This window comes from Anolis sagrei, chromosome 1 (assembly GCF_037176765.1).
Source record: "Anolis sagrei isolate rAnoSag1 chromosome 1, rAnoSag1.mat, whole genome shotgun sequence".
Classification (NCBI taxonomy): domain Eukaryota; kingdom Metazoa; phylum Chordata; class Lepidosauria; order Squamata; family Dactyloidae; genus Anolis; species Anolis sagrei.
The window spans coordinates 208,453,181-208,476,753 of NC_090021.1; the positions used below are offsets into that span (position 1 = coordinate 208,453,181).

A 23,573-nucleotide genomic window follows, 5' to 3' on the forward strand; every position below is an offset into this window, starting at 1 on the left:
GCAATGGGGGCCAGGTATTGAGGGGCAAGGGCGAAGGGGGCCGGAGTGCCCAAGGCCCGGGCTGGCCTCTTTTGGGAGGCCTGGGATGCTCTGCGGGGATCAGAGGCAGGCATCGCTTCTTGTAACTTTCTTCCCTTTGGAGTGGCGGCGAGCTCTGTGAATGGTGTTCCCCGTTTTCCGCCTCGCATCCAGTAGGATTTAGTGGAGAGGATAATGATGCCAAAGACTTCACGGTTAGGGAGGGAGGAAAGGAGAGGGAGAGGGAGAAAGAGAGAGAGAGAGGCAGGCCAAGGAAGGAGGGAGGGAGGAAAGGAGAGAGAGAGAGAGAGAGAGAGAGGCAGGCCAGGGAAGGAAGGAGGGTGGAAAGAGGGAGGGAAACTCGCAGGGAGGGAGGAAAGAGGGAGGTGGAATTTCATTTCTTCCACTAAAGCGTTTGCGGGGACTTCAAGGTATAATCTATCCCAGATCCGTCCTCCTTCTTTTTTTTCCCCCCTTCTCTTCCCAGAGAGAAACTTGGCGATCACGTTTCCACATGATGCTCACGTTTGGTGCTCTCCAATTATCCCTCCCCACAAAGATAGGTGGCGTGTGTTTCAGGGTCCTCTCCTCTCCTCTCTCTCCTCCAGAAAAGAGAAAGAAAAAAATGTCATTAGAAGAGGCGTAACACGTCAGTCCGTCCCCAGGTTGGTGTTTCCTGGAGTGGCAGAAAGAAGAGATCAGTCCCAACCTGCCCGGCAGGAATAACGGTCCCTTCCGACAAACTCTTGGCGAGGCTGGCGAGCCATCCTTCCTCCCCCTCCGACAGCTACACACATCTCCTTGAACATCCCCCCTTTTTTCCTCCTTCCTCCACTCCGCGGCTTTTTCATGCTTCTTCTTCTCTCCATTGCTGGCCAAAACTACAAACAAGACTTCGCAGGTACGTTCTCGGGTGGATGTCGAGATATTTTCTCTTCTCTTTTTTTCCTGTCTTACTTAGTATTGTCCTGCCTTTCCTTCCCCCTTTTCCTTCCCTCTCTCTCTTTCTCTCCTTCTTTTTAAACAATTGCTGGCTCGAGTCTATTTTCCTTGTTTGTAGCTGGGAAGGAAGTGGTGTGATGTAGGGAAACAACTCTGGATTTTTCCTCCATTCACTTCGGGGTCACTTTCCAGAACCAATCCCTTCTCCTCCTTCCCAAATTTTCTTTACCTGGAGCTTTTTCTCCCAGACCGTTTACCTGGCTAAGCAGGTAAACAAGGTATATTTTCTACCTTCAAAATATGACATGTCTTGCAATTCCCACCAGGAGAGGGAAAAGTTCTTGCTTCCAGTTCTTCGCTCCGGTTTTGAACCAGCAATCCGCACGGATTCCCATTTACACATCTTAAAGTTTGCACTTACCTGTTAATGATTTTTCAAGCTGTGAACAAGAACAACACGACTGGGGGAGTCATCTTTTAACTGGAGCCTTTTAAAAAAGGCATTTTCAGCACCCAAACAAAATTATTATTGTTATTATTATCATCATCATCACCATCATCATTACCATTATTATTATTACTACTACTACTACTACTACTATTATTATTCCTGCAAAGCAGAAAGTTTCCTGTGGAAAGTGTCTGTCTCGGCAGTTTCATTTCTTGCCTATCTCGCTTTCCTTCTGAGGCTGCTGGGTGAGGGGAACACCACATCTCAGCTTCTGGGATCCTCAGCCAGAAGTGAAAGTAGTGACTGGAACTTGTTTTAAAACTCGCTTGCAGGAAGAGAAAAGAGAGCCAAATAAGAAATGCAAAGAAAGCGGGAGATTGAGAGGAAGGAAACTTTTTGGAGGTTCCCAGATTTCTCAGTGAATGGGGGGAAAGACACCAAATTGAATATGAAAAAGGACACAGAGTGGGAACCATGAAGGAGAATGTTCTGACAAGATTTCGCCATTGAGCCCAGAGATTTCTCAAAAGGGCTGCTGGTTGTTTGGAATGCTTGGTGGCTGAGTGTGTTTGTGTGAGGGTGTTATAACTTGAGATATTTGCAAACTCTCCTAGAGTTAGGAGCCTGTAGCAAACATCAACTGGGAAGGTTTGGCTCTTTACTCCTCAAAGACTTTCTGGGGGGCTCGGGATGAGTTTAGAGAGAGCCGAATTTGACCCACAGCCCTCGCCTTACCTGCCCAACCAGAGTCCTTTCAGCCAAACTCTTTGGAGAACTGGAAGGGTTTAATGGTTGTTTTGTAATGTTCAAATGTTTTAATGGTTGTGTGTAAAGTTCATAGGCAAACAACAGGAGAAGGAAGAAAGTCTCTCTCTCTCTCTCTCTCTCTCTCTGCCATCAAGCACAAACAGGGTTTGGAAAGGAAGATATTGAGGGGCAGCCCATGTTTTCTCGCCGCGGGTTTCACGCGGGTTTCCCTGTCGCGGAAAAACTAGGGAAGAAGCGGTGAACACCCCGTGATCCTCTGCTGGATGGCTTCCGGAGGGGAGAAATCAAAAGAAGGGCCAGAAAAAGAGGTGGATGCCCTGGGCGCAGGGGAGCAAGGGTTAATCGCCCCTTCTTTTTGCCGCTTGCATCTGTTATATCTTTTATAAGCGCCCCCCCCCCCGTTTATACCCACCCACCCACTCCCCACCCACAATGAAGCCACTAAGTTCCAGCATCTTGGGGTGGCCATAGCGGTGCTAATGGGGTGAATGCATTGAAATATATATTTAAAGCTACAGCTTCTCTTTCCAGACCTGGCAAGAGGGGGGAATCTAATCCCATTCTCTCCTCTCTCTGCCCCCCCCCCTTTTGCATTTTGACAGCCCAGACCCCAAGGCCCGGCCAGCGAGAAGTTGTGCCCGTTCGCAAGTCCTGGCCAGAAAATAAAACACAAATAGATGAGATCACCTAGGCAGAAAGTCTCCTGAGAGGGGTTCAAAACGTCTCTCTCTCTCTCTCTCTCTCTTCCTGCTTCTCTTTTCCCTCTATTAACCCCTTCCCCAGTCCAAGATGACATCCAGGGAGGAGGAGAGGCGAAGGAAGGTTTGCAATTGCCAGCAGGACTTTAAACGAAGGGGGAGATCAAGGCAAATCGCCCTGTTCTTCTGTGCCTCTTATCAGCTGGTAGCCACGCACTTTCAAAAAAAAGAGAGAGAGAGAGAGAGAGAGAAGCGGGGAGAGAATGAGAGAGAGAGAGAGAGAGAGAATGGAAGAGGGAGATAGAATGAGAGAATGCGAAATAGAGAGAGGAGGGAGGTGCGGTTGCTTCTGCTTCTAGTGTCGGTGAGCTCCCCAGGACTTTCCGGAGCCAGACCAAACCCTCCCAGGCGCTTGAGCTAAACGGCCCTTGTTTGTTTTTCAAAAGAACCCCATTAAAAGAAAGGAGGGGAGAGGAAGCGCCCCAAACAAAGCGCAAAATGAAACGCGAGGGTCATGAGTCACTTGAAAGATGTCATGTGTGTCTATATCTCCTTCCCCGGCGGAGGGAGAGACGAGAGAAATCACTGGAAAATAGGGGGTGGTTGGGGGGTGGGGGGGGGGAGCTTAATCAGAGGAGGAGGGAGAGGAGGCCGAAAGAGGAGCCCTGGATGGGTCGCCCAGGTGGCCGGTGCGCTTCCAAGGGAGGCAAGGCTTGGGGCTGGGGTCTCCTTGTTGGAGCGGGGGGGGGGGGGACTTCCCGAGCTGGTCTGCCATCCGCCTCCTGGCTTTCCCCCTCCTCCTCCTCCTCCTTTTGCTTCTGCTGCGGCTCCTTTGGCGCCCTGCGTTTGAACGGGACTCCGCCATGCCCACCCGGTGCCTGTGTTTGGTTGCTCCATAGAGCCTGCGTGCTGCTGCTGCTGCTGAAGCTGAAGCCAGGCGCCGCCGCCGAGCCCATGCGAACTGCCATCTGATCCCCGCTTATCAATGAAGCAGCAGATCATGGCGGATGGCCCCAGGTGTAAGAGGCGAAAGCAAGCCAACCCCAGAAGGAAAAACGGTAAGCGGGAGCGGAAAAACGGGGGCACCGAGAGGAGGTGGTGGTGGATTTGGAAGGGGGGGGGGAGCCGCCGTCAAACTTTGTTTCTTTCTCTTTCGTTCGCTTCTTTCAACATTTTGTTCCCAGCGACTTTGCTCCAAGAGGAAAAGAGGACCCAGGAAAGGGGGTGGGGAGGGAGAAAGGAGGGTGGGTTTGGAAGGGGAAAGAGCAAGGGGGAGAGGGGGCACGTATTCCGGGGGGAGGCTTGGGGAAGAAAGGGATTTCCAAGCTGTGGCAGAGGAGAAAAAAAGACCCACCGAGAAGGAAGGGAGAGAGAGAGACCGGAGGAGGAGGAAGGGGGGGGGGGGTCTGCATGTTTGTTGTGTGTTTCTGGAGAGCAGAGAGAGTTCAAGGCAGGAGAAAGTGAGTGTCAGAAAAACTGGGGGGGGGGGGGGATCGCAAGGCGTTTCTATTCCTCTACCCCCCTCCTTTTTGCAATAGTCCTTTTGCACCACCTTCTCTTCCTTCCTTCCTTCCTTCCTTCCTTCCTTCCTTCCTCTGCCCCCCCCCCCCCACCGTCTTCTGCGCCCCTCCCGGTTTCCTTCATTGAAGTCCCATCAAAGTGGGAAGAGGCGGAAGGAAAACAGATCCAAGGGTTTCTTAGGAAGAGTTGGGAGCACATTCCTTTCGGGAGGAAGGAAGGGGGTGGGAGCGGTGAAGGAAAGGACCCCCCCCCCTTCTCTTTGGTAGGACTCTGAAAGTTTTTGCCTGGAAGGCGAGGGAGCTAACGGTCCGGTGGCCCAGGAAGAACCGTTAGGTGCCCCATGGAGCCTCCTCCCCTGGCTCCGCCGCCTTGTGTCTCTCTCTCCTTCTCTTGTTTGCCTTTGATCGCTGCCTCCTCTCGCCACAGTCGCCTCCCAACCAAGCCAAGCTTTTCTTTTCTCTCTCTCTCTCTCTCTTTCTCACAAGAGAAAAGCAAGCAAGCAAGGCAAAGGCAGGGGAGAAAAGTGCGTGCCGGGCTTAATGTGTGTGAGAAAGAGAGAAAGAGAAAGAGGAGGGAGAGAGAGAAAGAGAAAGAAAGGGGGTGAGAGAGAGGAGTGCTTTCGAAACCGTCCGGTGGGCCTCTATCCTCCGACTCTCCTTTCCTTGTGTCAAAGAAGCGGGGGGGGGGGGGGAGGAGAAGTGCTTTCGAAACTGTTCGGTGGTCTTGCCTTCCTTGTATCAAGCAGAGTTCGCGGAGGAGGGGGTGAAGGAAAGGAGGTGTGGGTTTGTGTTGTTTTAGAGAGAGAGCGAGAGCGCTTCTTTCCCAGCTCTGTTTAAAAGCTGGGAGGGGGGAGAAATAGCGGTCAGGCAGGGAGGAAAACCCCAAAGCGCTTGGCCAGGCTCTGGGAAAAGCCAGGAGGGAAGGGAGGAGGGAGGGAGGGAGGAAAGGAGGGAGAGAAGGGGGCGGGTGGGGAGGGGGGCAGCGAGGGAAGCGGCAGCGTGAGAAACCGGGAGCGGAACTGGCGGAAGAGCCCTTCCTCGGAGGGGCGGCTGGGGGGGCCGAGCGCCTCTTCGCCCCGGAACTGGCCTGCCTCACCCGGCTTCGGAATCGGACCCGGATTGAGTCCCGGTGGCCCTGGGTTGCTCTCTCGGGGAGGAATTGGGGTGTGTGTGTGTTGAGGGGATTTCCAAGAGCACTAGGAACTTGTGTACTAATTCGGACCCGGCAGCTTTTGATGTGTGCCTCTGTTTAGTTGGGTTTCTTCCTTTCTCCTTTGCCCCCAATCAATCCCAACTTTTCTCTCCCCTCCAATTACACTTCGCACGCTCTGAAGTGGACTCCCTCGGCCCCACTTCGAGCAACTTTCCTCTCTCTTGAGAGAGAGGGAGAGAGAGAGAGACTAGGGCAAAGGGGTGAGGAGGAGAAGAGAGAGTTCTCCAAGCAGATTGGAAACCTTCCTTGTATGAATCTGAACCGGTTTCTTTCCCAGCTGGAAAAACTAAGGGGGGGGGGGTGAAGGAGTAAACACACACGCACACATACAAAGCAAGCCTAGGTCCAAACAAATGCTATTTTTTGGGAAGCCTTGGCCGAAGAGGTTGTTGTGCAAAAATGCCTGGCGGCTGTGGAGGTGCCGAGCCATATGGGGGAGTGATAGGGGACTTTCAGGCAGAAAAGGCTGGCTGAAGGAAGTCCCACTCCTTGGTGTCTTTCCCCCCTTCTCTTTCCCCCCACCCCTTGTCGTGGTGTTGCCTTTGATCTCCTCGCTCAGTTTTAGGGTTCTTTCCAGAAACGCAAACAAACAAAACCCAGAAATAGAAATTAAAACAACTCCAGAGGGTCACTTCCCAGCATCAGACTTCTCTCTTTGCCTCTTGCCTGTCAAAAGTTAAGGGAGTCTCTTTGGGGGAAAAGTCTTTCGGCCCTTCACTGTTATTTTAGAGTTTATTGACATGGCAGAGAAGATTTCTCTCTCCTAGCCTGGGTTTCATTATTATTATCATTATTATCATTTGATCTCTTGGCTCTAAATGAATGCTGGTGGTAGGGCTCTCCCAACCCCCCTTCCCCGAAATCCTCGCTTCCCATCTTTTCCCAAAAGGTAAAAAAGCTGAACGGAGGAGCAAAGCCTTTGTGCCAGCTCTGCTGTGCCCTCTTTCATGTTAAACAGTCTCTCCTCTGTGTCAAGAACAAATGGGTTGATCTTTCAGGCCAGGCTTTCTTCTTCTTTAAGTGTGGAGTGTTGGAGAGAAAGATGGTGTGCTTTAATCCTCCTTCCTTATCTTTCTTGGATGTGTGTGTGTGTGTATGGTAAGACTGTTAGCTTATCTCCTTAAAGCTTGTCCACGGCGGTGTGGTAAATATCTGCGTGTATATCTAGACCCTCCATGTTTCCGCCTAACAGTTTGTTCGACCAGAGCAAGAGAGAGAGAGAGAGAGAGAGAGAGAGAGAGAGAGAGAGATGGATGACACGAAGGGGATGATAATAATGCATGCGATACATGCAGGAAACTGGCATCATTAAAGGGGGCAAAAGAACCAGAATAATATTTCTTCTGCTCCCCTGATGGGCTTCCAATATATGTGGGGAGGTTAGAGGGCCTAGAAAGCATCGGGGAACCCCCAAATGTTGTTTTGTCGGTTTCACAGACCCCAAAGTTTTGCTCTGTCTGTCTTTCAGCCTTTGCAAACTTCTGCCAAAGTCTCAGGAGCCCCCCAAAAGCTGGGTTGCAGACTGAGGGTGAGTGAGGGGTATTTTATTATTATTTGTATAATCTCTCTCCAAACCCACCCAGCTTCAAAATAAAAATATAGGAAGAAATAAGTAGAAATCTGCATTGATTGTGGTCGTCTTTTTGAAATGATAAATGCTTGATTTTTCGAGGGGCAGGTAGACAGATGGATCTAAAGTGTGTGTTTCTGATTCACTCCCTCCCCTTTTCATCTCTGTTTCTCCAAACATGTATTTGGGCCCTTTGGGAATTTGTGGGGATTTATCTGAACAGCGAAAGTGTGTCTGTGTGTGTATCAGGGAAAAACATAAAGTGACATCTTTTCCAAGAATAAAAAAAAATGAGGGAGAACATATATTGTGTGTGTGTGTGTGTGTGTGTGTGTGTGTGTGTCTTCTCCCCCAATTCTTTTGGATTCCTGGAAAAGATGGTACTATATTATTTTTGATTCCCAGAAAAGATGTGATTTTACGGAGGTTGTTTCCCCCTGATAACATGACACAGAAAAGGTACTAATCCAAAAACATCAAAATAAAGAAATTCAGAGTGGAAGCACGGGAATCTAAATGTTTGTGGCTTGAGGGAGAAAGGCAAACAATAAAATAATACAAGGCTTCCCAAAACTGGCAAGAGAAGAAACTAGATAGCGAAACAAGTTTATTTATTTGCATTACTTTGAGGACTTCTCTCTCTTTTAAAAAAAATACAAGTGGAAATTTTCAGAGCAGATACTTTCCAGAAGGGAACATGGCATGGCATGGCGAGATGATTTGGGAGGGTTTTTTGAGGTCTGAGGTCGCCAATTTGAAGCGAAGATGCTACTTCAAATTTGGTCCAGAGTTGTTGTTTTTGAAGCTGGTGGGAAAGCAAGGAGGGGAGGCTGGAGCCGGGATGTGCGGACCCAGGAGGGACAGGGTTTGGGTGGGTGGATATATATGGCTCGGAAAAGAAGAGGTGGGCTCCCTCTGTGTCTGTCTGTCTTTAGGGGACTTCCAGGAGCCCCCTCAGCAGCCCAGGAAGGCTGTCAGTTTTTCAGGAAAGTTCAGTCAGATGATTCCCATCCGCCTGACTGGCTTTGCATGGAAGCCCTTTCCCAGGGAAATGGAGGCAAGCCTCCCCTTGGCTGAGGTTTCTTTCCCCTTCATCGTCACCCGTTCTCTTCTCCACCATCATCACCATCATCCACAGGGGAAACGTCCACACTGCTGGTGGTGGTAATGGTGAAAGTGAGGGAGATGATAAGGAATGAACAGTCTGGGATTGTTTGCCTTTGCAAGGAGGAACCAAATCTGGGTTGTTGTGAGTTTTCCGGGTTGTATGGCCATGTTCCAGAAGCATTCTCTCCTGACGTTTCGCCTGCATTTATGGCAAGGCATCCTCAGCCCGGGGAAAATCACAACAACTCAGTGATTCCGGCCATGAAAGCCTTCGACAATACAAGGAACCAAATCCTCTTCGACTCTTTTGGAGCTAAAGAAAGCAGGCTCTTCTCTCCCTTCTTCTTCCTCAAAAAAAAGTCCTTGACAGAGCATGAATTAAAAACCCAGTTTCTCGAGTTGCTGATTTAGAGTATCTGGATTGTAAAGAATCTGGACTGTGTGTAGGGAATCTGAATTGTGTGTGAGGAATCTGAATTGTGTGTAAGGAATCTGGATTGTGTGTATGGAATCTGGATGGTGTGAAAGGAATCTGGATTGTGTGTAAGGAATCTGGATTGTGTGTATGGAATCTGGACGGTGTGAAAGGAATCTGGATGGTGTATAAGGCTCCCCCCATTTTGTTTCTTCACAACTCGTTTTCTTTTGCTGGATCCCCATCACCCCTTCCCTTCTTGGCTCCCCTGATTTATTTTGGCTTTTTAAAAAATATCTCCCATCCTCTTCGGAAGCACTATCCTCCCCATCACACCCTTCTTTCTTGGCTCCCCTGAGAAGAAGATACGTCTTCTTCTCTCCCTGAATCCCCATCATCCCCTTCCTTCTTGGCTCCCTCCTCAAAGTCCCCAGCGACTATTATCCGGGTCCCTTCGGGACCTAGAATGACTTCCCGCTTAACCGCCAAAAGGTTTCACAGTTTTGTGAATTTTGGCTTTTGTTATATTTTACTGCAATATAACTTCCTATGTGCTAAGGAAAATAGCTTGCAAAATCGTGGGTTCCTTTATTGAATAGATTCATCAGTAATGTGATCTCACATTATCTCAGGATGTGTACCCAAAGTACAACAGTTTCAGTTTTCTCACTTTGGGCTAGTGAAAGGTCAGGCTTGATTTGCTCTCAGGCCCCTTCCACACAATCCCACTTTATCTGCTTTGAACTGGGATAGATGGCAGTGTGGACTCAGATATCCTAGTTCAAAGCAGTTATTGTGGGATTATCTGCCTTGATGTTCTGGGTTATATGGCTGTATGGAAGGCCCTCAGATAACTCAGTTCAAAGCAAATATTGTGGGATTTTTCCCCCTGGGTTATATAGCTGTGTGGAAGGGCTCTCAGATAATTCAGTTAAAAGTAGATATTGTGGGATTTTCTGCCTCAATATTCTGGGTTATATGGCTGTGTGGAAGGGCCCTCAGATAACCCAGTTCAAAGCAAATATTGTGGAGTTTTCTGCCTTGATATTCTGGGTTATATGGCTGTGTGGAAGGGCCCTCAGATAACCTAGTTCAAAGCAGATATTGTGGAATTTTCTGCCTTGATATTCTGGGTTATATGGCTGTGTGGAAGGGACTTCAGATAACCCAGTTCAAAGCAGACATTGTGGGATTTTCTGCCTTGATATTCCGGGTTATAGGGCTGTGTGGAAGAGTCCTGGGAGCCTCATTCCACACATGACAGAAAAGTCCCAGGTTTTCCACGCGTGGAAATTAAACGAGTTCCTGAGGGTAAAAAAAGGGAAGATTTGAACGCAGGACATTTTGGGAATGTGTTTGTCGTCGAGGATGGAGTGTGTGACATCTGAAAAGGGAAAAGAATGGGAAGCAGGAGTTTTAAAAATATTTCCCCTCAGAATAAATAAGTAAAATAAACAAGTTTTGCTTCCTGGGCAGAGGGCTTGAAGCAATATAATAATAATAATAATAATAATAATAATAATAATAATAATAAGCAAGTCAGTTTTCACTCATAAGTCGAAAAGGGAAATAGTTTTTATGAGCTCCTTGTTTTCTCTCAGGCTAAACAAGACACAGGCGAAAAGTGGGAGCCGGGGGAGGTGCCGGGAATAGCCAAAGGGGCTCTTCCACCTCCCTCTCCCCCTCCCCCCGCCGCCAAGGTGGACGCGTTGCTTCCCTCTCTCTCTCTTCCTTCGTCCGTTGGGCGGGAAACCCTCGAGAGAGAGGGAGAGAGAGAGAGAGAGAGAGAGATGGAGCGCGAGGGAGAGCGCGCCCCCCTCCCCCCTCCCCTCTTCCTCAACGGCTTCCCAAACTTTCCCTCACGTTCCTCCCTGAAAGTCTGTGGAGGAATCCGTTTACAACGAAATAAACACATAGAAACAAACAAACAAGCACATAAAGGGGGTTAGAGATGGAGGAGACGATTCCCTCAGGAGTGGAAGAATCGGTTCCTCCCTCCCTCTGAAGTGATGATTCCCCTCAGGCCTTTCCCCTCAGGCCAGGAAAGGCGCTTGTCTTTCACCCTCACCTCCTTCCCCCCTCAGCCTCAGGGAAATGGCTGCCGTCGTCATGCTCTGTCCCCCTAAATTAGACCCCCCCAAAGGGTTCCCCTCATGTTTGACCCGCTTCCTGCCTGTGTCCTTCTCACAAGGGGACATCTTTTGAGTTCCTCTTGTCTTAAAAATAATAATAAAGGGACGAAAGTCTCAGGGGAAAAACGGCCACGCAGCAGGAAATGTTGCCCAGAAAGTAAATAGCGACAGAAAGTGGGTTGTTGTGAGTTTTCCGGGCTGTATTGGCGATGCTCCAGGAGCATTCCCTCCTGACGTTTCGCCTGCATCTATGGCAGGCAGCCTGATAGGTTGTGAGATTTGTGAAGGGAGAAAAAAGTGTTTTGGTATTATCCAGGGGGGAAAAACCTTGATAACTGTCTTACAAATCACGACTTTTCAGTGTGGCATTCCTCCTCTTTTAATTAATTATTATTTCCCTTTATATTATGTTTTCTAAACACATTTTGAACTCCTTAAATCATGCCTCAACTCCTTCCTTGCCCAGGAATGTTACCTGAGGCAGACTTTCCAGGAAATAAGCCTTGCTGGGCTCAGAAAGACTTCCTAACCAGTGTGTGTATTTGCGAGTATGTATTTGTGCCTCGGTGTTTATTTGTGTGTGTTGATTGTATAGCACATTTACAACTAACAGTGCAGCTTTCAGCAATGCAAAGTGTCTCTGCCTTTAGAAACTTCACAGAAGAACACTCCAAAATAGTTGTCTCTGTATCAGTATTGTTGGCAGGAGAAACAGTGGAATTCCAGACAAGAAACAATCAGGGTCAGCTAACCACCTCCCAACAAAGGATTCCCCCAGGAAGTAAACAGCCAGACCTTGAAACTGCAGGGCTATTAAATGCTAATGAAGGCGGCCAATTGCAACATTCTCTCTTGCCTCAGACAGACAAGAGTTCTTTGTCCCACCCTGGACATCCCACACTTGCCTAGTTTCCAACAAGCTTCACAACCTCTGAGAATGCCTGCCATAGATGCAGGCGAAACGTCAGGAGAGAATGCTTCTGGAACAGGGCAATACAGCCCGGAAAACTCCCAGCCACTCGGAAAATGGAGTGTTTGGTGGCTTCGGTCCGCAAATTCTCAGTGTTAGTGTCATTCCAGTATCTCACCCCCTTCTCCATATCCATATATATATATATATCTCAACGTAGGATCAATGGCAGACTTTTTCCTTCGATTCCTGCGTGCCAAGGGAAAGGGTTGGATTGGATGGCCCTTGTGACTTCTTCCAAGTCTCTGTTTCAATGATACTTATTCTTATGAGCCAGATGTGTGGGGCTATATCTGTCCCTCATCCACGCGTGTCTGTCAGGCTGCTGTGGGTTAGCCAGGCTTGCCTCCTCTCTGCTCCAGTCATATCAATTAGATGTCTAACGCAGCCCTATAGAGCCCATATGGAGTCGCCAAGGAAAGAGAGGTTTCACATTACACGCAGAAGGAGGAGGAGGAGGGAGAGACAGGGATGGATGGGTGGATGGATGGATGGGTGAATGAATGAATGAATGGAGAGACCTTCTTCCCTTCCACCTGGAAATAAATTCACAAACCAACGCCAGAATGCCCCTCTCTTCCCCTGGGCGTGTTGGAAGAGAGAGGAGGGGAAATAAATGTGATTTATTCCCCCAAGTTTCTAGCCTGTAGGGTTTAAGGGAGGAGGGTATTTTTATTCATCGCACAAAAAACAACAACACAGAGAGAGAACTTTCCAGGGGAAAGAAATATTGGGTGCTTTAAAAATAAACAAATCACACGCCCTATTTGTGGACAGTCCCTTTTTTAAAAAGTATTTTATTATTTTTATTTTGCATTATTATTGTTGTTGTTGTGTGCCTACGAGGGAAGCAGAGAGAGGCGCACAGAGAGAGAGAGAGGGAGAGGGAGAGACAGAGAGGCACAGAGTCGATGCACCGTTAGCTGAACCCCTGACACGGCGGTCTTTTGAATGCCTTAGGTATGATTTCACTTTCGCTCACATCAATGCTGACCTGAATGCCTTTCATATCTGATCCGCTGTGTCTCTCCCAGTAAACATCCCCTGAGGGGAGAACAAAGAAAAGAGCTCTTCTTCTTCTTAATCACAATTCAGTCCATTCACCCGCCGGCAGGCTAGATTTGCATTCTGCAACAGAAAGCCAAGATGAAAAGAGAGAGAAAAGAGAGAGAGAGAGAGAGAGGAGAGAGGGTGAGGAAAGGGAGGAGGAGAGAAGGAAAGAAAGAAGGAAGGAAGGAAGAAGGAGGATGAGGAGGAAGAAGAAGGGAAGCCAGAAGGGTGGAGGTTGAGTCAAATAGCTGAGGTGTTTGTGGCTGTTTGTTGGGCTTCCCCTGGTTACAAGCCTTATATAGCTGCCCCAGCCGTCGCTCTCCTGACAGGCAGATAGTGTTACAAGATGGCATGCGGGTACTATTCGTGGCCACTCGCCGCTGATCACACTTGAGGGGGAGAGGGGCAGGGAGGGAGCCCACGCCTCTTCACCTCCCACCACCACTTGAGCCGGGGACCAGGTTGGAGGGGGGACACTTAGGAGGCAGGTCTCACGACCTTTGGCCTAGGCCAGGTCTGGACTTCCAGCATCCTCTGAAGGGCTGCTTCCTCCTAACACATGCACCATCTCAAGGGAGGCAGTGTGTCAGCCTGGGCTGCTACTACCTTTTTCTCCTTCTCCTCCACCTTCTCATCCTCTTCCTTTGCTTCTGACCCCACCCAGCCTTTGAGCTTTTCAAACTTCTACTTGTGGGATTGCTTAAACTATCCCAAGAGAAACAGTGGATCAGCTTGTCCTGCTGCCTTCCCTCCTTTCTCCCTTTTCCTTCTCCCTCCTCCTCCTCCTCCTTTCTGCTTCTCCTCCTTCTCTCTTCTCCCTTCTCCCGTCTCCCTTCCCCTTCTCTCCTTCCTCATTTTCTCCTCCTCCACCACCCATACTTTAGAAATTCCTCTTGTGAGGTTATTTAAACACCCTTCTCCATCATCCTCTGGGATGGGGAGGGAGAAAAGTTCCTCTAAATCCCATCGCTTCCTCTGTGTGATTTACTGGTCACAAACCTGCTCAAAGGCTTTGAAGTGGGATCCTTAGCATCCCATCCTAGGCTTCCAACCTTGATGCTGAAACTGGGTTTGGACATCCGCCTAATTGCTACGCTTATTAGGATCTTGATGTTGCAGGATCACAGACTAAAGCCTTTAAGAGTTGTCGAAGGCTTTCATGGCCGGAATCACTGGGTTGTTGTAGGTTTTTTCGGGCTATATGGCCATGTTCTAGAGGCATTCTCTCCTGACGTTTCGCCTGCATCTATGGCAAGCATCCTCACCTCACTACCCCTGAGGATGCTTGCCATAGATGCAGGCGAAACGTCAGGAGAAAATGCCTCTAGAACATGGCCATATAGCCCGAAAAAATCTACAAGAACCCATTAAGAGTTCTTCGGAGTACTAACAGTTCAGTGGTGCTGCTTATATCAGATTTGGGATGGGGATGCTGGTGCATTCAGTGTGAATATAACCACCAGGCTGCCTGGTCCGGTGGCATGGCTCTGAAATCAATGCCCATCTCTAGGTGGGTTTTTGACATCAGTTTAGAGAGTGATAAACCCATCCTAATCGCAAGAGAGTGGGATTAAGCAGCAAATCGTGATCATTAAGGACACGTCTGAAGGGAGCCATGGTTTGATCCCAGCCTGCTTACTGGGAAGTAAGTCCCAGAGAGTTCACTGGGATTTATCCCCACTTAACAGTGTGAAGAGTGTGATCCCATGCCTCTTAAACCCAGGAGCGATCCAGTGGGTCTTATTTCTGAGTAAAACCATCCTAGATAAATGGTCTTTCATTCCAGTTTTGCAGATGTAAATACTTCACCAGACAACAAGTAACTGGTAAGGAGCCGTGTTCAGGATGGGATGCTCACCATCCTAACTCACAGTTTTTGGATAGCTTAAAAAGTCCACAAGGTATCTCTGTTCCAAGGAGCTAGAGAATCTCATTTGCTCCCTTTTAAAAACTGGTTGTGCAAATAAATGGAACCTGCTTTCCAAGTGAAGCCAAAGAGGGGGACAAAATAAGGATCATCACCCCTCCCCCCAAAGAAGAACCCTTCCTCTCCCAATGAAAGTTTCCTTCAGGACATGAATTTCCATCCCTGCAAGAAAGTAAGGTACTGAAAATCACCTACAACCAGAACTCTTCCACTTAGTGCCTACGTCTAACTTTGCCCACATCGTTTTCAGAGGATGCGTAAACTATTTCTGATGTTCTCAGTTAAAACTAGAAATTTGGGGACTGAAGAAACAGTGTAATTGGGAGGCGCAATTCTTATTTTGGGGGCCCAAACCCTCATTTTGCCCTTGTCTGTAGCTACACTCCTGTGTAAATCCACAAGTCTGTTAACTTTGTTATTGTGAAGTAAGGTCTACTCAACAGCTGACGCCTTCCGGTGCTACAATCCCCAATAAATGTGATTTCCCCATGAAATCTCTCTTTTATTAAGATAGTGATGCAAAGCAATTAGGATCACCCAAACGAGGTAGTAAGAAAGACAGACAGACGTTCAGTGAGATGCTGATGGTTCCTGTTGCTGGTAGAACAGGCTCAGACGAAGGGCTTATTTGGAGGGGGGGGGGGTGTCACTTGGCAGTTCACAACAGAAAATAAAGCAGACCTACCTTGACTTACCTTTCCCCTCAACTGCTGTTCCCTCTTGCTTTTTAATGCTGCCTCATGGAGTGGGGTGGGAAGGAAAGTGACTTTCTTATCCCTCTTATTTACATTGCAGGATGCTTATTGTTCTGAACCAAGTTCTAATTTTCTGAGCGTCTATTTGCGTCCTCTCTCCACAGACACACACGCGCACACACACGAAGAGAGCGTTTATTTATAACTAGATCCTGCTTACAGAAAAGTATTTAAGCCCTTTCAGGCAGAGCTGTCAAATTTTGCCTGTGTTCTTCTTTGCTTCCATTTGTAACAAGTTTTTTTTAAAAGATGCTGCGTGGTGGGGTGGGGGGAGAGAAAGGAATATGTGATTGCTAGGCTTGGAATAGCCAAGCTCCTGGAGAAATCTTAAGTGACAAGTTTTCGAGTATACTATTTCTCTTCTTCCAAACTGTCATTTTTTCTTCAGAACCCCGTGGTTTTCTGTTCAGTGTGTGCCGTTGTTTTTTGAGACTGGAACATCCCTCCCCTCCACCAGCAGTTAGATTAAAAGTGCTAAAGGAAATTTCAGAGAGGGAATGCTGGAACAATGTGAAGCCCCAGCTCCTTCTTTCCTGCAGCAGCTCTGACAGATCTTTCTCTTCCCAAACTAAGCGCACACAGCTAGATGTTGGAGAGAAGAAGCATGTGACACAGATTCCTGGTTTTCACCCCTTGAAAAGGAGATTAGCTCTACACCTTCCCTCTCTCTCTCCTTCAACCTTGCCACCCACTTTTTGGGGAGCCCATTCCTAAGACTCTGTGGAGGACTTAGGCAGATTGACACAGTAAGCACCTTGAACACTGAGGCGGGCGGCGGCGGCGGGGGGGGGGGAAGCGAAGTAGGAGCCTGTTTCCAAAAAAGGGGGGAGCTTTTGTTAAGTGAGGTAGGGGATCAAGGCTTACCAGGCAGCTGTGATATTAACCTACTCAGGGAAGGGGGGGGGGGGTTGGACGCTTTGCGTGCAGCCCCTTTGCCTTCATCTGATCAGCTTGCCTGTGCTCAAGGCATCCTGTTAAGGTTCTGCAGTAAATGCCTGAACATAACTGTGTCTCAGTGTGTGTGTGTATTTAAGAAAGAGAGGAAGAGGAAGAGGACTCTGGAAGTTTATTCATGCAGAGGCGTTGCAAGAGGCTGAATTTGAGATTAAAGTACTGCCAGGGCAAAACCAGAAGTTAATTCCATGTTAGGCCTGATTGGGCAAGACCAGCAACACATCCAAACGTGGCCCTTTTCTCCACTCCAGGTGTTTATGTCCTTAGGATCAGAAAGGCAAAGGTCCCTCGGAAGGCGAGCCTGTTGAATGAGGAAACCCACCAATGGTTTCCTCTTCCAGGTTTCCAAAAAGGAAGCTCTGGGCTGCGTCCTGAAACTCTCCGGTTCAAAGTTGGGTGTGGTGGTGGTGGTGGTTTATGAATCTCATTAATTTAAGGGATGGTTGAGAGCCGTAGATCTTCCGAACAGGACACCACTCCAACCTCCTCTCACGATTCTTGAATGTGGAAGGAAATAGCACTACTTTAAAATGTGGGTTCGCTTTCACCACGCGTGGGGATTCGGTAGGCCCTTCCCCCCCCTACTTTCTTTTAATATCGTTTTTCTCAGGGTCTCTCCCTTTCCATCCACATCCACTCACAAAAAGGAAGAAACCCCGTAGGTGCCAACGCTAGAACCGCCAGGAACGTGTGAGAAAGCAAAGGCTATGAGACGTGACAGAATTAAAGGTGTTTGCGATGTTGTTACCCGCGTGTCAACTTGGCAGGCTCCTTTTGTCACAGATAGATGGATGGGTGTGTGCGTGCACATATAGATGTATAAAGAGAGAAAGAGCAAGAAAGAGAGGGGGGGGGTTGGGATAGATTGGCCTTTCTTTCTTGCTTTTCCGACTGGAGGCAGCCTTCTTACAAAAGTGCCCCCCCCCTCTCTGAACCGGATGCGAGTGGAGGGTGCTCAGGAGAGATGTAGCATCGCCCTCACTCGCTCTGCCGGGACTGGCCCTTTCGTGTCTGTCACACACGCACAGACACACACAGAGACGGAGCCTTCTCTCTTAAGCCTTCCTCGCTTCCACCCCGGAGTAGCCCCTGCCAGCCGCGCATTGCTGGGCTCTGGCACTTCTCTTGGCAGGGACATCAACTGCCAAATCATCCCATAATTATGTTTTATGTTATTTTCTATGACTGACCGAGCAGGCGGGATTGCTTTGGAAAGAGGGGGGGGGGGGCGAGCGGGGGCACAGACTAGATCAAAAAAAGCAAAGACTCTTTCTTGTGGGAGACTGGATGGAAAGCCCCGTCCAGGGTCACCGTTTGGGAGCCGAATTAAACTGATCCCATTTGTGATCTAATTGAGGCTGGCACCGTCCCTTGCCGAGCCAGGGCCGGATCACGCCGGAAACCGGAGTCGCCGATCTACACGGACTACTTAATGCAGTTTCCAACCGGCATTGAGGAAACTGGGCAGATGATTCCATGGGATGCCTGGATGGCACAAACCCCAGATGCGCATTGGTGGGCGCTTTGGTGGGAGTTTGTTGCCTGGCCGCATTAGTTTGCAACTAGCTTCGAACTGCATGAAAGGGACAGTGTAGATGGGGCCTAGGTGGTCAAAGCGAAGCTTCACTTTGCTCCTTTCTCTTCCCCTTCTTCATTCACTCACTCCCTCCCTCCCTCCGCCACGGGAAGGAGAGGCGCCGCACCCGCGCAACTCCCTTTGGAGACGCACTCGCTCCGGAGTGACTCCGGAGAGATGCGGCGCTGCGGAGGCGCTCTGCTGGAGCGGCAGGAAAGCCTTTCCCAATAAATAAACACATCCATTAAAAAAACAGGCGCTTCTCTACCTTCCCTCGAAGTCCAGGAATGCAAATGATCCCCGCGGGAAGCGAGAAGCCTTTCCACGTGGGAGCGGGCAGGGAAGAAGGGGCATTTACACGGAGGCTTCTCCTTCAAAGGAAGAGGGGGAAGCCCTCACCTGCAGGGAAGCCGGGACTGGGAGAGACTCCGGGATGACTCTGAATTAGGAGCGGGTACGTCGAGCGTTTGTCGGCTTTGTAGAGAAAGGGAGGGGGCGGATTAATAGAAGCAAGAGTTGGGGAAGAACATGACATGCGCTCCAAGGGGAACTGGGCACTTCTTTTTGGGGTTGTTCGGAAACTAACGGAAGCGCATTGGTTCTTCCTCGACGTCTACCCACTGCTGCCTCCCGTCTCTCCGGATGCTTTTTATAAAACACACACTCCAAGTGTCATTCGGTGGGTGTGAGACCACCTCGCATCTTTCCAGCCTCACTACAGTCATTCGCAAGCCATTACACCAACATTTGGGGAAGTTTTTATCTTCCCGTGCAGTCATGCCGGCCACATGACCTTGGAGGCGCCTATGGCCAAGGCTGGCTCTTCGGCTTAGACATGGAGATGAGCACCCCCCCCCCCGGAGTCGGATAGACTTAATGTCAAGGGGAAACCTTTACCTTTATCCTCTTCATTATTGGAATAAGGGGTGGGAGAGAGAAATAACTGGGTCTGCGTCTACCTTGCAGAATTAATGCATATTGACACCACTTGAACTGCCGTGGCTCAATGCTGTGGAATCCCGGGAGTTGTCGTTTGGTGTACAGTCTTTGGCAGAGGAGGCTACAGACCTTATGAATCTTCAACTCCCAGGAGGATATTTGTACCGGGCCACATTTTGTCTCCACCCCTCCCTCCCTCCCACACAAGGGATGAAGGCTTGGCAGAGACTGAAGCAAGGAGAAAAGAATCCAGATCTTGTTGGCTGTGGCTGGATCTGCACTGCCATATATTGCAGTTAGAACTGCAATGTAGTGTGCCTTCAAGTCATTTCTGACCAATGGCGACTCTAAAGCAAACCTGACACAGGGTTTTCATGTCATGCCCGGGGCCTTCCTCAGAGGCTGAGAGAGTGTGACTTGCCCAAGGTCACCTTATAGGTTTTCATGGCTGAGCAGGGAATTGAAGACTCATATTTCATCTGTAAAGTTCTCCAGCCTCTTTCCTCCTCCTAGGCAGTAGTTAGGTACCTTTCAAGTCTAAGGTGCTCTTACTCTGCCCCTATCTTAGGAGTATCCGGATATGAATGACTTTGAGAGTAGTTCAAATAATTAATTTTCCTAGGTCTGTTTGGGAGTTTGTCGTGGCTTTTCTACCATTATTATTATTATTATTATTATTATTATTATTATTATTCAGAAACCTACCCACTCAGGTGCAGGCAACTCTATCAGGCATGTTCTTGCTGTGTGCCTTCAAGTCAAACTCTCATCTCCAGGGCCCTAGTCCACATTCAAACCACTGTGCCACACTGGTTCTTCTTGGCCTTAGTGTTTTGTATGTGGAAAGCAAACAAGTAGAAATGCAACCTATAAACAAGATTAACGGGAAACTGTAGATTTCAGAGGTTTTAGGGACTCCCTCTTAAGTTTGTTTAGTAGTTAGTTACAGTGGCTTCTGGGTAGATAAGCCTAGGGATGCATTTACACTGTAGAATTAATGTGATTTGATGCCACTTGAACTGCCACTGCTCAATTCTATGGAATTTTTGGAGTTGTAGTTTCAGAGTTGTACTTTCTTCTTTGCCAAAGAGTTCTGGTGCATCATCAAACTACAAATCCCAACATTCCATAGCACTGAGTCATGGCAGCTAAAGTGGTGTCAGACTGCACTCATTCTAGAGATGAGTGGAGCACAAAAGCATGTTCCATTCAGTCCCAAATACTGAAGTGAACAGTATTGGTGCAATTAGGTTTGATCTGCATCTCTGACATATTTTGGGATGTTCCGTCAAAAAGGAGAGCCCAATAAATGCCCTCAATAAATTCAAGGTAGATGCAAGGTAGATAGTTGTATTACCTCTGTGGGTGCATCTACACCAGGCATGGTGAAACTTGGGCCCCCTCTGGGTGTTTTGGACTTCAGCCCCCACAATTCCTAGCAGCCAGTAAGTTTGCCCATGACTGAATAATGCAATTTGACACCATTAAGTGCCCAGGTTCAATGCTGTGGAATGTTGAGAGCACCAGCACTCTTTGGCCTACAACTCCCAGGATGGCATAGCATTGAGCCATGGCAGTTCAAGTGATACCAAAGTGTACTAAATCTACAGTGTAGCTGCACCCTTAGGCCTAAAAAGCAGGACTCTCACCTTGCAGTGTTATAACAATGGAGAGCAAACAAGTTACTTTTTGAATAAGTCAGTCTCTACTCTTTCCTTTGAATTTTGCTCAGTGGAGTTGGAAGGAAAAGCCAACCCTCAACTGCGCATGCGCAATAGAAATCAGGGCCCAAGGAAGTTACTGATTTAAGAGAGGTGAGAGCCACCATTCTGATTGATGGGGACGAGGACCAGTGAAAATGAAAGACACCTTTAGTCCCGCCCCTTCTTTTTCCCAGTAACCCCCTGTTGGTAACCACTTAAAATGGCTACTTTGCTGTTGCCCACCTCAGGGATAAGGCTGAATAGACTCTTTCAAACCTTGGTCTGTCTCTCCAAGGAAAAAAGAAACCCAGTGGAGGTTAAAGGTTTGTGAGCAGTAGAGAAAGACAGAGGGTGTATCTACACTATGGAATCAATGCAGTTTGACTCTACTTTAGCTGCCATGGCTCAATTCTGGTTGTGATTGGGTTAGGCTCTTTGGCAAAGATGACTGAAAACCTTGTCCAATTTCCACTCCCATGATTCTATAGCATTGAGCCATGGCAGTTAAATTGGTGCCAAACTGCATTAATTCTGCAGTGCAGATGCAACTGAGTATGAGCCACAAAGGATGTGTGTCAGTAGGATGCTTTGCTAGGGCTTCTGTGCATGCGTGTGTAGGGTTTTCTGTCTCTTTCTCAATGCTGTCATGCTGTGGTGTCGAACAAACACATCCTCTGGGACAGAGTGATAAATGCAGACCCGAGCTGGCTTCATCCAGTCTCCGCCACCTCCATCCAAAACCCTCTCCCCACCCCCATCTCCCCATGGTCTCTCCCAGACCCTGCTCTCGCCTTCACCTGAGATTGACGTTTCCAGGGAGACACAGATGGGTATTTGTGTGTGTGCATCTACACAGCAGAATGAATGTACCCTACTTTAACTGCCATGGCTCAGTGCTATGGAATCATGGGGACTGTAGTTGGTGAGGCACCAGCACTCTTTGGCAGGGAAGGCTAAAGACCTTGTGAAACTACAACTCCGAGGATTCCGTAACATTGAGCCATGGCAGTTCAAATGGTGCCGAACGTCCTACCTTTGCCCTCATAATTTCAGAGACTCCAATCTTCTCTCGACCCACTTTTCTCTCCCCAACAGATCCTGGTGCCTGGTTGTGAACACCTCATTTGATCCTCTTTGGCCTTTTGTGTGTGAACATGTGCAAACTGCTTTCTAGTTTCCCTTTCCAACTAGAAAGGTGACCAAATCCCAAAGATATCTTTCTCTAAAGGGGACCTAGGTTAGATTTCAGCAAGAGTTTGCAAACTTTGAGAAGAAATGTATTTTATGGATAGACAGACAAACAAACAAACAGACAGGGCTGAAATTTCGATTTTGTCCTAATTGTATCCCTTTTTTTCAGCTCATTTTTTTCATTGCCTGTTTATCTGCCTCTTTGCTAGGGAGATTCATCTTTTCTTCCTTTTGTAAACAGGAGTTTCCATCTCCTGCCCCTGCAAAATTGTTTGAGTTAAACCAAACCCCTGTGACACCATTAGGGTCTTCTTAATCCCTGCCCCACTTTCTTCGACCTGGCTGTCCCCTTTCCCCGCTAGTATTTTCAAGCAGCCCTCCTGACAAACTATCATATTATTGCACTTTATGTTTTAGTAGATGTTTGTTAGTTCCAGCAACACTTATCATAAGGCAGCAAGAAAAGAGTAGTCCCTGGTAATTAAAGTAATGAAATATTCATTTACTCTACCTTTTCAGTAGTCTCACAAATTAGGTGGCTGCATTTAATGCCTTGCGCTGCCTCTGTTTTTATTATAATGGCAGCTTTCGTATCTGCAATTAGGACTAATTCTGACAGTTACAATTTCTGAGGGATGGTAAACAGCGGACGAGAGGCGCGGCGGCGGTGGCGTTACACGTGAAAAAGCCCTTGTCTCTTTAACCTTGTTGTTTTTTTCTCTCTCTCTCGCAGAGGTTACCTTTTCCCGATGGTGCAAAATCGACTTGACATAACTGTTCATCAGTTTCAGGGTTTTCCCTCGAGGTATTTGCATCAAATCAACCCAGTCAAGCTTCAAGTTGAAATTGGCAGGCCAGAAACTGACAGGGTAGCGACTGGGAAAGAGACAGCTAAAGTGCAGGCAGCAAACTGACAGCAGCAGAGTGAAAGACACACAGAGAGAGAAGCTTTTCAACTTTAGCGGCAAGGGGTGGAAATGTGTGTGTGTATTAAGAGGAAGGGGGAGATAGGAGCAGCGGTGCTAAATCTTTTAGGTCTTAATAGTAGGGGATGCAGGCAGTGCTTCTGCAAAGATGCTGGGAGACCCAAAGGTACTTGCTTAGGTTCCCTGGACCAGGCAGTGATGCTAAGATCTGGTTCAGTGGTGGATGAACTCCTCAAGCTTAATGGGATCGGATGCCTAAAAAGGAGTGGTCAGCCTTAATTAGATCACAGCCAAAGTTTTCTGGTACCTCCTATGAACTTTTGAAAGAATCGGTGCAAGGAAGGGGAGGTATCAGAGAAAAGGAAGATCACTATTGTATGAGGAAAAACTAGCCCAGAGTTGAGCTGATGCACAAGACTACTAAATCCTTTTTTTCTTTTAAAATGCCATTATACTCCGTGTTATATAAGTAGCGTTACTGTAGCTGTAGCATATGAGCATCTGTCTATTTCTCGACTGCTTTGCTCTTTCAGCACAGATAAAAACAAAACTGGTGAGAGACGGTCTCCATGTAATTATGGCATACCAAAGAAACACTGCCAGATTAGTTTAGCAGTATGGACTCTACAGTACGGCTGGGGATTTCTTAGGGAGTATGATAGTAAGGGTCATAGGCACAGAGATGTTTCTCTGTCAAGATTTCTAGGGCACTGAAGCCAATGGATCATTTCATTCCTTTTCAAGGAAG

General features: G+C 48.1%; 1 protein-coding gene across 9 annotated transcripts in view; it reads left to right on the forward strand.

Annotated features, from left to right (window-relative positions):
* The first annotated feature begins 353 nt into the window (after positions 1 to 353).
* Positions 354 to 23,573, forward strand: part of ZEB2 (zinc finger E-box binding homeobox 2) — a 188,188-nt gene continuing 164,968 nt past the window's right edge. Inside the window, exons 1-4 of one of the 9 annotated variants that reach the window (XM_067472710.1) lie at positions 359 to 449; positions 627 to 919; positions 3,777 to 3,935; positions 7,079 to 7,138. In XM_067472710.1, the coding sequence (XP_067328811.1) occupies positions 3,863 to 3,935; positions 7,079 to 7,138 (133 nt within the window). In that variant the 5' untranslated portion in view covers positions 359 to 449; positions 627 to 919; positions 3,777 to 3,862. Of the gene's footprint in view, positions 920 to 3,776; positions 3,936 to 4,135; positions 4,338 to 5,396; positions 5,562 to 7,078; positions 7,139 to 23,573 lie in introns of those variants that run through there. The other 8 variants (XM_067472748.1, XM_067472719.1, XM_067472716.1 and 5 more) reach the window with 8 other exon arrangements.